Source organism: Saccostrea cucullata, unplaced genomic scaffold (genome assembly GCF_032062105.1).
Source record: "Saccostrea cucullata isolate Sc308-1 unplaced genomic scaffold, CSIRO_AGI_Scuc_v1 ctg140, whole genome shotgun sequence".
Taxonomy (NCBI): Eukaryota; Metazoa; Mollusca; class Bivalvia; order Ostreida; family Ostreidae; genus Saccostrea; species Saccostrea cuccullata.
Window position 1 is genome coordinate 90,107 of NW_026927245.1, and position 15,335 is coordinate 105,441.

General features: G+C 32.8%; 1 protein-coding gene across 1 annotated transcript in view; it reads right to left on the bottom strand.

Annotated features, from left to right (window-relative positions):
• Window positions 1-15,335, bottom strand: part of LOC134273848 (M-phase inducer phosphatase-like) — a 33,473-nt gene that overhangs the window by 12,145 nt on the left and 5,993 nt on the right. The window contains exons 4-5 of the mRNA XM_062756067.1: window positions 14,534-14,585; window positions 7,796-7,852 (exon numbers count right to left, since the gene is read on the bottom strand). Coding sequence (XP_062612051.1) covers window positions 7,796-7,852; window positions 14,534-14,585 — 109 coding nt within the window. The remainder of the gene's footprint in view (window positions 1-7,795; window positions 7,853-14,533; window positions 14,586-15,335) is intronic.

Sequence of the window (15,335 nt, forward strand, 5' to 3'; positions counted from 1 at the left end):
CCAAGGGCCCTGAAATTAACCATTTTGGAACAGGCACCTTTCTTCATCAAAAATATGTACTTGGATCATTGGCATTATACCCAGGAGCAAAGGAATAGAATTTAATTCATGCATTTTCACTATAGAATATTATAGAGCCCCAGCCTCACATGAGAATCTCTAAACCAGGAGCCATGAAATTCACAAATTTGGAAGAGGCATTATTCCTCTTCATAACAATGTAATTGGTTCAATACTCAGGAGCAGAGAAGAATTTTTTAAAGAATTAAAGCAATTTCACTATATAATCATAAGAGCCCCACCCTAACACCAGAACCTGACCCTTGGACCATGAAGGTTATAATTTCCAAAGGCACCCTTCTTCATCATAACTATGTACCAAATTCATTGGTTTAATACCCAGGAGCAGAGGAGAATTGATGCATTTTTTAACATAAAATCAATATAGCCCTGTACTAACATCAGCACCCAACCATTGGGCCATGAAATTCACAATTTCTGAGGAGGTCCTCTTTCTTGTCATAACAATGTACATAGTTCATTGGTTTAATACCCAGGAGCAGAGGAGGATATTTTTAAAGAGTTATTATTTTCACTATGTAATCATTAGAGCCCCACCCTAACACAAAAACCCCTGACCCTTGGACCATGAAATGCATAATTTTGGAAGAGGCACCCTTCTTCATCATAACTATGTACATTGTTCATAAGTTAAATACCCAGGAGCAGAGGAGAAGATTTTTAATTACCGTAATAACACATTTTCACTATATATTCTATATAGCTATGCTCTAGCTCTAGAACCCCTGATCCTGGGGCCATGAATTTCACAATTTTGGTAGAGGACTCGTTGCTTATAGGACTCAATGCTTATCACAATCATGCCAACAGTTTGACTGCTTGTAGTCCAAAATACCCGACATTATCCAGGCTTTTTATACGATTTTGATATTTTACATGCCAGGAAAACATCAGAACCGGTGTGTGGCAACGCACTTTGAAAAAATTATACACTTTGAAAAAAATTTTCAAAGTGCGTTAAAATTGGGACAAAATCAACGCACTTTGAAAAATTGTTTCAAAGTGCGTTAAATTTGGGACCAACTCAACGCACTTTAAAAAAAATTTTCAAAGTGCATTAAGAGTCTACATCAATATATTTTACCATGGAGACACTTAACGCACTTTGAAAAAAAAATCATATTTTAGTCATGGAAAGATTTTATTTGTTATTTATCTTTCAAAAAACTAAGTCTAACCCTAACCTCAAAAATGAATTGATTTTAAATTGGAAATTCAGTCCAAATCTTTATCTTTCCAATACATAGGTGTTGGTAACAAACGGGGGAGGGGAGCAATAAACCTAATTTAAAGGGTACGCTGCATTTTCAATGCTTATACGATGTATATATCTTTCCAAAATAAGTGGGGGGCTTAGCCCCCATCCCCTCCCCTGACCCTTCACCCAGTCTCGATGTCTATGCTATACTCAAAGCATTCATATAATTATGTATTTACCTAACTGGTATGACGTTGAAAACTTTCAATAATAAATGACTTAATTAAAACAGATGAAAACTAGAAATTTTTAAGTACAGTAAAACGTATGAGAGAGAAAGAATTTTCATAGTTTTGAACAATCAAATTGACTCCTTGTTATTAAGATAAATGCTAAGTTGCTTGAAGCTGTCCTCTGTTAGTGCCCCCTATACACCTTTACATCTACTAATCAAAGACTACAATTTAAAAAAAAAGAAGAAATGAATTAATGAACTTAAACAATCGTCACTCTTTTTTTCAAGACCCTTTAATTTTCCCTTTTATTTTATTAAAACCTTAAATATTTAAAACATCAATATCTCAGGTCCTACATTGACTTTATCATAAAAAAGTTATCAAACCCGGGATCTGTTATTTATCATACCGATTATTTGAAGGAATATTGAATCTTTACATTTTTTTCAAAGTGCGTTAATATGGTCGATATTAACGCACTTTGAAAAAAATTTACTTTTTTCAAAGTGCGTTAGCTTGGTCCCAAATTTTAACGCACTTTGAAAATTTTTTTCAAAGTGCGTAATTTTTCAAAGTGTGTTGTAACACCGGTGCCATTATGAAAATTGGAAATTTCTCCATCTCCAACCAGAGGCTATAGAGGAAATAGATCGTGTTCATCCTTATTTTATAGTTGAATACAAGGTTAGAAAATTGGAGAAAGTTTCAGAGCAGGCTGCCACCACTAGTATTGACAAAAAGGTTCATTTTTTTTAATTTACAGAACCACAAACAGTGCTCTTTTAAAATTGTTTCATCACCTTTTACTTGCCTTTTGAAACCTATTTTTATCTAACCTTATAAAATGTTTCTTTTTAAAAATGAATCATATAGTAGAAAAATTAAGAAGTGTGACAAGTATCGCAGCCCTAATGTAAATGGACCTCCTCTAGAACTTTTATTCAGGCATTATAAATAAATCAGCACCAAAGGATCAGGTCTTTACAATGAAAGAAATATAAAATAAAAATCTTCCATGACTTTTCAATTCTTCAAAAAAAAAAAAAAAAATTAAGAAATGAGGATTTTTTTAATCCAAAGACTAGTAATGAAGTGTATAAAATCATGAACTTAATGTTTAATTTTTTTACTTTGTCCACTTTTCAGTATTTTGATGATTTCATATTCTTTGATGCTTTTTGCCCTATCCCTCAACAGTCTAGGCGAACCCCCAAACAGGGGTAAACGGAAGTAGGAAAACCGTACTCCCAAATGAGCATGCGCAGATGTTTAAAAATGTGTCTATTTCATGGAAAAAGTAGAGGTTCTACGAAAAATGATGGTGCAAAGTAACCAATCATTTCACAAATGTAAAACTACCTGGAAATGATAGATTAAAGGTGTTCTAAGAGTTTGTATTTTACAAAAATACAACTTTATTGTACAAATCAGGATTTATTCATTGGCAAAGTTGGCGATCTCGAGCTCTTTGACATCAAGCAGGGGCCGACAAATAGATTTTTCAAGCACTTGCCCATGGGCAAGTGCATGGTCAAATTTCACTTGCCCTACTTCAATTCTAACTTGCCCAACCAGCACTTTATATTCATTAGGGCTGGGTATTGGCCTGAGAATTCGTATTGCGATACATTGCGATATTTTTAAATGTATTGCGATATGTATTGCAATATTTTCAATGTAATAAAAATGGCATTTTCTTACTATATTTACTTTAATTTACATGCAGAATGTACACAACTATGATAAGTAACCAACACGGAAAAAAATCTTGTTGATTTCATTTAAGTTATGCTTTGAAATTTTACCACAAAACAACTTCTGACTTACTGTTTGGCTTAATAACAAACTTTTATAAGTCCATTTCTATATTTAATGACAAAATTCCTTAATCTATGTATATTGCCAATATATCGATATTACAAAATCGTATTGCGATACGATATTTTTTGTCATTGTATTGCAATATATTGAAATATCGATATTATTGCCCAGCCCTAATATTCATCATAATGAATTAATTTGTCTCTAAATCGAAAAAATTTGAATCCTAGGATTGTTGTTTTGAATATTGGCAACATTTAATACCACCTGCCATTAAGTACTAAGTACCATACAATCTGTTGATTGATTGTATGCTGTTTTACGTCCCGTTCGAGAATTTTCCGCTCATATAGAGACGTAAAATTGCTATCATATTTCAGCTATAGTCATGATATCTGCTATTTGTGAAATTAATGGTTTCAGACCTTTGTTTTTTTCTTTTCTCATACCTGGTATGCTTAGACGGTTTTGTACTGAGTTTTTCATTAACATTGTTATGAACAATGTACTTATAATCAGTTTTTGATCGTTTTCTGCCTCATAACTGTCAAAACTTTCTCCATTTCTCCAATGCCAATTTGTCACTTTCAATTAAGTACATGTACTTAAAACTTTCGGTAAAACTTGTAATGAATTGCATAATGACACAATTAAACACAATACGAAGTGTGACAAACAAAGGAAGAATAACTCTTACAGCAAAATAATTTTAATATTTCATGGAAAACTATGACATTTTTAAAAATATTGATTGATTTTTTTTTTATGAAACGGACAAGTGCCTATTAAAAATTCACTTGCCGCCTCTAAAATTCACTAGCCCCGGGCGTCGGGCAATGGGATTTGTCAGTTCCTGATCAAGGTAATTAAGATAAAATAAAATATTTGATAAACAGACAAAAATAACTGACATTTCTTTATTCCTACATTATAAGTTCAAATTATGGAGAACTTAACCTGTTGATTTTTTTCTGTTGACATTTTACCAATTTTATAGCAGAAATAACAATATTATCGATCCTTTTTCCCTAGATAGATGATATAGATAAATATAAAATACATGGTTACTGTCTTGAAATATAAGCGATATTTGGGCGAGGGTAAGAAAACGTGATAGAGGGCGAGGCTTGCCGAGCCCTCTTACGTTTTGGACCCGAGCCCAAATATGCTTATATTTCAAGACAGTTATTTATTTTGTTTATCCTGCAACAAAAATTTACATCTGAGCATCCAAAACAAGCTAATTCCGGCAGATTTAGACACATCTCTGCAGTTGAAACTATGACGCCATGGCATAAACATTGCAGTATACGTGATGTCACAATGCTTTTGGAACGTCGGAACACATGCACGAGGCTTTATTAAGGCAGTGACCGGATAAAGCTTCGGCTTATTAGGTTACCTTTATTAGGTCAATGCAAGGGGTAGTTGCAGGATAAGTTTGTTTATATTGGATACAGCAAGTTACTGTTCTTGCGCATTGCATCATGGGATGGAAAACCTCGTTTGGGGGTATATCCCCGTTTGGGGGTCTGACTAGACTGCTCAAGCCCTAGTAGAGTGATTCAAGTAACCTTTATAATCAGTAAATGGCTATTTGCTCACTAGCATTCTTGTGTACATCCACTTATCATGCTTATATAATAAAAGTTCTCTTTTTAAAGGTGCATAGACACAGATTTGATTTAGTATTTTCTCAAATTTTCTGTACAGTATAATTTCATGACTTATATGTTGCTTTATGTTGGATTTTAATTTTTTTTCATAGTATACATTTTCATTGACCTGATTAATTAGTGCAGATTTATTTATCATGACTGTATAAAAGAAATAGTTAGGTCTATCTACTTATTTATATTTCTTTCTACACATCATCACCAATCTTTCAAAACCAATGATGCTTATTTTTTTCAATTTTCTAAGCGCCTGGGCGGTTAATAGTGATTATACTATATAGATGGACACATTTCTTTCTAATAATCTCTTCTGGTCTTTGTCCAAGAAGATTAATTTACTTGTTGGACCTCCAATACATAGTTTTTGATAGCCCTGAATTTAGCAAGAGTTACTTCCTGTTGGCCCCCATATTGGAGGTCGACCCTCAGTGATGTTTCCTCTTTTGTCTTACTAAGTTTAAGAGGTTGTAGCAAAAATATTTGGTGGAAAATATTTATGCCCTGTTCACACGACGAGTTTAATTCGCAGTAAATTAATGAGAAGTAAACTAATGCGAATCAAATTAATGCGAATTAAATTGCGTTCACACGACAGCTAATGCGAAGTACACTAATGCGAATTAAATTTTTTCTGCTACAGTCAGGCGTCAGTAAGTCTATTATGACGTCATTTGTAAATCACATCATGTATGCAGAGCCATCCTTTGATAATCATGTAGTGACTGCAGGTATTCATTAATTTTAGTGATTAACATACTTTCCTTCAATTTTTGAACCAAATATAACAAAAATACCTATATATAACCACCAACACGTGTCCTGTGACTCAATTCTGGCCTTACGCATGCATCAAAATTTAATTCGAATTAGCTTCGCTTGGCGTTCACACGGAGCTAATGCGAAGTAATTTAATGCGCAGTAAATTAATTCGAATTAAACTAATTCGCATTAAATTCTCCGTGTGAACGCTAAGCGAAGCTAATTCGCAGTAACTTTACGTTTAATTCGAATTAAACTCTCCGTGTGAACAGGGCATTAAATTTTTTTTTTTCAAATAAATGAGGCTTCAAAAATTTATGTATTTCAGAAAAAATAATTCCTAATTCAATATAGCAAATATTAAATTTTAAAATTGGTAGAACAATGAAGGAATATAGGCAACTGGACCTCCAGTATGGCGGCCAACGGGAAATAACTCTCACTAAATTCTGACCTATCGAAACCTATCTATATAGTGGTATTCAGGCCTTTTGTAAACTGGTCCCACTAAACAGAGAACTCTAGAGAACTTGGGGTTTATTAAGCAAATTTTATAAATTGGATGCATAATTTGGTTGATTTTTTCTAAATCAATCATATTCTATAAATAAAATCAATTAGGTTTTCTCTAAAAAATAGTGGGAAAATGTGACAAATTAGACAGTGAAACATTTCATGACACCCTTATCCCGACTGAGTTTCAAAAATTATGTTTATTGAAATAATCATCTTACAGCGATTTTTTTCCACCCATTGGGAAAGAGTCTGGTACAGGTTCAAATGGGAAAAATAGCATCGAAGAAAAACAAAGGAGAATTTTCTTTTATGTATGCAAATGGCAATGTATTTTGCATTTATTTCAACTTAATTACCTATTACTGCTTGTTTTAAAGAATAAACAACAAATACTTATTGTTTTTTATATCAACGTTTCTTGTTTTAATTGTCATGCTTTCAAGTTGTCAAAATGTAAATTTTAAACCACTGCTCCCGCCAAATTACGACTTTCTCTACTTTCGATTTAAGCGGAAGTGAAACAATTAGTCAACTTGTACAATTTTTCATTTAACAAGAAATACGATGTCGTCGTAATCTTTTGCTTCACAGTTGAATTGGGAATTTTTAGTCACAGAATTGGAGAAAATTATCGTATTTTATCATATAAAAAGGAATGATAAACATGATAAAGATTTTAGAGATTATTATAATCTGTTCAAATTAAGTAAAAACAACTCAATTCTTTTTTTTCAAATTCAATTTTTATATGGTATTTTGGTTATTTCAAAAATAAATATTTCATTTACAGACAATAAATGATTAAAAATCATTAGGGTTCTCTAAGGTTCTTTAGGGCTCTCTGTTTAGTAGTAACCATATGTGGAGGGAGCTTTCAAAAGGTCATCAGTTGTTGTCTGCAAACAGTAACCAGTTATATGCTATATAACATAAAAATTGTTTGGTAGTACCATACTTCAAAAAAAAAGCTGGAGAAAAATTTAATCCCTGTCAAATTTTATTTCAGTATGTGCAACCGCTGCAGAAAAAATGAACAGAAACTTCAATAATTGGAATTTTTACAAATCCAGGGAGCACAACTCTGTCCTGAATTGCTTGATCGTACCCATAAACAGATCTTAATTTTGATATTGTTATGATAAATCTGAATACCAAATTTCATTTTAGTATGTTCAACGGTGGTGAAGGAAATGAACGGAAACTTGGTGGACAGATGGACAGACAGCAGCAAAGCAATATGCCCTCCCCTCTTCAAAGGGGGGGACATAGGAAGATGCCAAAGATGTTCTATTTACAAGTGGTGAGAAAGGGTCCATGAATATGGCTGTTTTGCTATAGATAGTTTTCAATAGGTATGTTATACAGCACATAACTAACATTCCTGTTAGCAAACAACATCTGATGACTTTTGGAAAGCTCCCTCCACAAATACTGCAGTCTTTTATTTCTCTTTCTAACACTAAGGTGACTAATTACCTGGGACTTAATTAACGAGAACTTAGACTTACCTTGTAAATGCTTCTACTGGGATCTCAGGCTTCACTGTTTTGGCAAATCGGTTCAAACTGCAAGAAAGAAAATGAAATAAATTACACTGAATTCATGAATCAGCATCAAACAAAACATATCTTAATGAAATTTCTCTTCTTACAGAATTTGCTAAAAAATTCAAAACATTTAAAAACAATATGAGTTTAGGAAGTAGCATGAAAATTATATAAATCTTTTGAAAATCTTGTCTGTGGCTCACTAACTGTTTATTGTCAGCTGATCATAAGTCACAGTAACAGTAACAGTACCTGAGGAGGATGACACAGGTGTACACAGATTGGGTTAACAGGTAAGAATGAATGCCCCCTACAGGTAAAAACAATAGGCCAGGTATCCCTCCCTACCTGTCCACCAATCAGAATCTGTGTAAAGCCAATTAACAGGGAGCCCATAAAGTAGCCAGGGATGTTAATTAGGGCTACACAAAGTAAGGCTACCTGTAATTAACAGACCTCCGTGTAGTCCCCCTAAAACATCACAGTGGAGCTACCTGTAATTATCTCCCCCCTGTACAAACATCAAAGAAGAGACCATATGGGGGTTACTGCCCCTGTGTACACATGGTACACAGTATACCTATTGTTTTATCAAATCCCATTTATGAAAGGGAAAAAATACCAAGAGACTTCAAATACATTAAACATATACTTTTTTTCTCAAAAATGTTCATACAGTTATAAATAAATAAATTATTCCTCACAAAGAACAAAAAAAAAATTCTGATTTTATTGGCATCATCTGCTTGCTTCTACCTGCTAAATTAATTTCTAGAGTAGGTCAAGATGAATTGGAAGATTAGTGGATGTAAAGATAGATCTTATCCTAGGTGTAAAATTCCACCTGTTCCTGTTGTTAATCAAACATCAAAGACCTCTCTTTACTTCAGGGTATATTGCAATCACATGTTTCTTTTTTAAAGGGTCATAAAATTGTATATATGTAAAAAGGGGGTTGTAATTCATAACTGATTTAATTTCTTATTTCTTTAAGCATGTCAACTTTATTTTAAATGTTTTTGTCCTAAACTTTTTCTATATTTGACTAAAAAAATTAAATATAATTCACATTTTGACTAATTCAAATTAAAAGATTTTCATAGTTTATTTACTGAAAATAAATCAGTTTATGTCAAAGTTTGTTTTGTTGTGTGTTTTTTTCTCTTTGTATTGATTTGTTATTTACAAATTTCCTGAATTTGCTGGTTTATTGTAAGAATCCCTTTATAATCAGGAAACAGGATCCAAGCTGCTAGCTCTGGTGTGTTTACAACACCTCCTGTTTCCTTGTGCTGTTTGGAGGCCAATCTCCCAGTGTGTGCCCTGATGTGATTCTAGTGATGGGTAAAAGTTGTCTACCTTACCAGATAGTTAATAGCCTTTGATGGTTAGACAAACCCTAGGTTAATTATTGTTTTTACAATCATCAGGGCACATGGTCACCTATTTAATATGATAATCAATGTGTGAAAGACTAATTATCACATAAGATATTACATGTCTCACCAAATGTCTCCCCGATTCTTTATTTGTAGAACTGGTGGTAGTAATTCTACAATTTCATTAAAAATAACCTTACATAAAAAATTGTCATGAGAAACTGAATTTGTTGACAGAATCATTGAGGGTCAGTATAAAGAGCCAGTTAAATTAAATACTTAGTTGGGTGGATGGGGGGTTTAGATGTTGGGTATGGGTAACTTTAGTCTGACAGCGCATTAAATGTAAAAACTAAAATCTATGCAAGTTTTTGGTGAGTAAAATATGGATGCAACAAGGGACTCTAGTAACACTTGCCTCAGAAATATCTTCTTATAACATATATAATTGAATTCTACTGTAGGACAGTTCAACCTTTGCTGTGTCATTTGTTCTTGTCTTTAAAATCTTTGTCTTGTAAATTTTCCCATTTTCCCCTAAAAACCCAATAGAAAGAAATGATTTATCTGTGAATGAATCTAATGTCATGGCTGTCGTGTGTAATACCTGACAATTATCAGGGAGCACCTGCAGTCCCCCACAATCAATATAACCCCATTCCTCCACTAAGTCTGACTAAGACTTAGACAGACCGCTGTAATGCCAGGTGAAATCTCTTGAACAAACATTTATAGGTTGCATACGTTAATCTGCACAGCTGCATAGAGGCATATGGTACAATATCAGAACAATGACTTTGTGGTTCAGAATCTGATGAGATGCTGTTTGATTCAAAGATATCTTATAATAAAGCAATCTTGTACAATGGGACAAAAATGCCATTTCACCATACATGTGTAGGGTAAAATGTTTAGGTCCAAAACTATCGATATGAACTACAAAGTAGAATGGTGAAAAAAGGAGGGAATAACTTTCATAGAAAGCACCGTCTATTGTATGGTGTTATCTATCTATTGAATTACTTTCTTTTTTGTTATCTTCATTGATTATTCCAGAGTTACTGTCCTTTACATAACCAGGTCACAGCTTGTGCAGCCCCACTGAGCCTTTATTCTGGGGAATTTGTCTGGGGGCTAAACCTATCATCTCCTTTCACTCTCTTCTTTAAACAGGGGCCCAGGATAATTTAAAACCTGGGCCTTCAGTTAACACCCCAGAACCAATCTGATTAAGACACACAATAAGATTATACACCTGTAAGCAGATAGGCCAGGGAAAACACAGACTTTGTATAAACTGAGTAGAAATGCAAACAATTTCTCTTGTTTTGATCTTCTAAGACTATACTGCCCCCTAATATGTGGTTTTTGAGGGGACCTCCACACTTTTCACACTTTACAGAAAAAGATTTACAAATCAAAAATCTACCTGCTTATCAATTTGAGCAACTGTCTGACTGAGTAATTTCTATCAAAATAGCTTGTCTGAATTCCTTTACCCGTTAAAACTAGCTAACAATATGTGTAAAGTATTTGTTTATAATGCAAATATTTTGTTATGTTGACATAAATTTTAATGGTTGCTTTTGTATAAAATATTTTTATGCATATCAATTATTTAACACCAAATGAAATCTTCACCTAGCAGTATACTTGTTAAAGTGGAAACTTGGAATTCAATAAAATTTAATCAATGTTAATGACATTTCAACCTAGTGAATCAAATGAAGCATAAACTACAACCACCCCCTACATATAATTCACAAATACAACTAAGTTCGATAATTTGTTTCCAGCATAGGTAGTGACATCATTATCAAATCAAGTGGAAACTGTCTAACAGGGCCTCACAATGCGTAAGAAATAATTTCCCTGGGAACACCATGTCTGTGTTAATTCTACATTCCTTGTGGCCTGAACTTTAACTGCCTATTGTTATCATTGTACAGAAATTCCTGCAGACCTAAAATTGTTGATTCTACTAAGCAGAGAACAAAACAGACAAGGACAAAGAACTTCACCCTGTCTAATTCCAAGATAATTTAATAATGAAAGCTTACATGTCTTGGAGAAAACAACATGCTAGCATCTTACACAATCACAGTAAAATGACAAGCTTGTTTTATGTTTATTATGAATTTATATTTTAATTCAAAAACTTTTATATCTTTGTCCATTTATTAAATCTATTGAACAAGTCATGAGAAAAATATTTATATATGAAATTTATTTCTTGGCACTTAGTACAAAAATATCAAAAATTAATGAACAAAGAACGTAAATAATTTATACAAATTACTTGGACCATATTTAGAGCAACTTTAAAATATCATTGTTACATTTCATGATTTAAATTATTTTTAGGATAAATTAATATAAAACACAAAAGAAAGTTGAAGTTTTTTTTTTGTCAGGGGAAGGATGGCATAAAAATATTTTGGGGGGTAGTGATTCCTTTCAAAAATTTTTATACACAAATGTACTTGTACATTAAAACTTTGATCCTCTCCAAAGACAAGCTTATTACATATTCTGACAAGTGCACTTTAAAGTCTGTTTTACTAGTCACTAGTGCAATCAATTAACATATTACATCAAGCACTGTCAGAGCACCTTGTCCTACCTAATGGCCCCATTACCTTACATGTACATACTAATACCTGCAGTAAGGTGTGAAGTATGGGGGGCAGAACTTACTACACACCCAGTAACAGCCACATCATGTTAGCACTGCAGTGAGGTAATGATTTCATCATGCTTATGTTATTTACATACATTTCTGACATCAATATTATGTCATATTCACAAAAAATCAAAAGAATATTTTTCCTCTGGGGGGGGGGGGTTCAAATCAATCAAATTAAATTCATCTTTTTATTTCACTTTTGTACAATATGAGGCCAAAATAAAAAATACCTTTGTTTCCCCTAACGCGACCGACCCAATTAAATCGCGCCGACTGAAAAGATTTTTTAAATATGATGATTCAAAATTTTTTTTATTGTCAACCAAGTTTTATAAAATACAATTTCATCAAAATCAGTTTTTATCAGAACGGCCGACATTGTTCTACTGTGATTTTCAAACGTTTGATGGAAACACAATAACGCCCAGATGTGATTATGAGAAGTAGTTCTTCATAAAACAACGGCGATGTTTTTTCGATGTTTTTCGAAAGGGACGGTAAACAACGAACAAACAAATCTGTCTGTTGAATATCAGGTACGTAATACATGGAAAGGCCACTCAGTAACAGCCACATCATGTTAGCACTGCAGTGAGGTAATCATTTCATCATGCTTATGTTATTTACATACATTTCTGACATCAATATTATGTCATATTCACAAAAAATCAAAAGAATATTTTTCCTCTGACCTGATATGTATCACACAACTTTTTCTGCATCAGCCTACGGATAATAAAAATCTGGACTGACCTTAGTTCAAATCAATCAAATTAAATTCATCTTTTTATTTCACTTTTGTACAATATGAATATTGAGGGTTTTTTTCGGGGGGTTGGGGGTCGGTGGATGGGTGGATTGATGGTTGTAAAGCTAGCAGTTTTCAGCAACCTAGTTATACATTTTACAAAAGAACTTACAACAAAGATTTGTAAATTTGATGATTCTGCATAAATTATTACTGAAATAAAATATCTTTGTAGTTCATTTCATAAGATTAAAAGCATATTCATTGAATTTAAATTTTATTTAATGTTAATGTCAATTATAAGCAGAGTTATCGTTTGGTCTTAGTCGTAAGTTCTTTTGTTAAACAGGCCCCTGATTACAATTTTTACCCTGCCAATGTCACCAGGTTTAATCAATCTATTTTCAGTCTCCAATATTGATTTATACCCTACATGTCTAGTAATTAATTCCCCCATTTCCTTCTTTTGTTTGGAGGACATTTTCTCTTTTGATAAATGAACTCTACACATACTGCCCCTGTTGTAAATCTTTAAAATAATGTTGAACAAAACAGAACACTGTTCAAATCAATTAATAATTGCATCACCTATCAATTTTGATGGATTTCAGGATCAGTTTAAGAACATGTCCATAAGTAGTGGACAGGGTATTGGTCAATTGTTCTCTAGTCTTGGGGCTCGATTTTAACAAATGAAAATCTACCAATTAATGGGCCTCATGGCTATGATAGTTAAGACAGAAAAAACAATTTATGACTTTACAGTGCAAACTTTATGTGGTATAAACTGCTGCTAGGACACTAAAATCAATACCTAATACACTGTTTGACAAGACTGATCTGCTTAGAGGGAAAACTTAGGCAAATGAATATTGTTTTGATATATTGATTTTTTTTTCTTATTTAGATCACTTTACACTCACTTTAAACTGACATCGTCTATTCATTTATTTTTAAAAAGTTGCACCATCAACTTCATGAATTTTAACTTTTGTTTAAATGGAATGTTACTTTATCCATTATTCTTTTTTTCACCCAAGAAAGTTGCAAACATCAGTTTCATATTGTTCTGGTTTTGTAAAGCTTATATATAAGCCAAATTTCCTCTGAAACATTTCCCAATAAATTACCAATGCCCAAATTTATTTAACACTTATAAATGCATGATTCTTCATAATCACAGAGGAAACTTCATGAATACCTTCCCCATTTCCTCTTGTCCTACAATGAAAGTTGGTCTAACAATAGATTGGGATGTGTTTATAGAAACTGTCTAGACCTACACAGAGTACTATGTAATTATCTATGTACAATCAACCTATAAGCTCTCAAATCTCAGCCATAGATTTATAGAATCTTATTCTTCATCTACTCAGTGTAGAAACCCACCATGATATTATACATTTGCTAGGTATATAAAGTTAAAACATCCCAAGTTTTGGTGTCTTTTCTATAATTGGATAGTTTTGTAGGGTAGTGATTTTTAAGCCCTGACAAACAGTACCCAGTAATAGTAATTTTTTACACCTGACAATGGGCCCCCTGTCTCTATCAGAAGATAGGCCTGATAAGTTGAGCAGTCTGAGAGAGATAAGGACCCCCACTGTGTAACCTCAATGATTTAGATACCATGCTACATAGAGTTGTCAGTATTTTTCTTATTTTCTGCTCTATTGTTTTAATCTTTTAAAAATCAAATACAGTTTTTAGCAAATTTCAGTTTGGCAAACATACCACATAATCTTGTCCTTTGCCTTGTTTATTCAGAAATTGAATGTAGGTCTTTTTTCACTAAAATCTGCTAGAAATATTACTATATATATATATTTTTTTTTTTTAAAAGAAAGAGAAGTCTTTTTCCTACAGATGTTTTAAAACAAAATTACCTCATTTCCAGTGTGGGAGAGTCCACAAGGGTGGGGGAATCCACAAAACACCCTGAAAATAAAGAAAAACTAATACAATACACAAATAAAAAAGAACAATTAATCAAGTTTTAATTTAGCTGAAAGCAGCTCTGAAATGATAAGCATCAATTCAGCCTACCATGGTAAAGACTGGCAAAATCCTTATTGTCACAAGAAAAAAAAATCTGCATTTTGTTACTATTTCTACTGTACTCTTCCTGACTACCTTCTACTACCAAACATGTGCTCCTATATTTACTGAATGATCTCCTATGTGTAATGAATGATTTCTATCTTCGCAGGATGATCTTACACGTTATATAACCGGAATGACTCCCCCTTGATAGTTGCCCTGTAATCAGCCTGTACCTTACATAAATATTACAACAGACACAGGAAAACCAACCCAGAACACAAATATACAGCACCCACACCTCCTGTTCAACTTGTTCTGGGATTGTCCCAGGGCCCGTAACTCTGACTTCAAAGGGAAGCCACTACTGGGTAGAAATAATATTGACCATGTACAAACAGGACTAACCTGAGTAACATCTTTTTAAACATTCTTTAGGAACAACAAAATGTCAAAACAATTGTCTGATAAACAAGATAATAAAGTTTGCTAAATTCCTGCAAATCAACACAAAAGTTAATTTATTTTTGAATGTAATATATTTTTAATTTAAATGTTTTTTTTAATATATCTTTTTTTTTTTGATTAATTTTAGTCGTGTTAGCTTTTTTAATTTTTCATCACCTGAATTTAAAACAAAGAATTGTA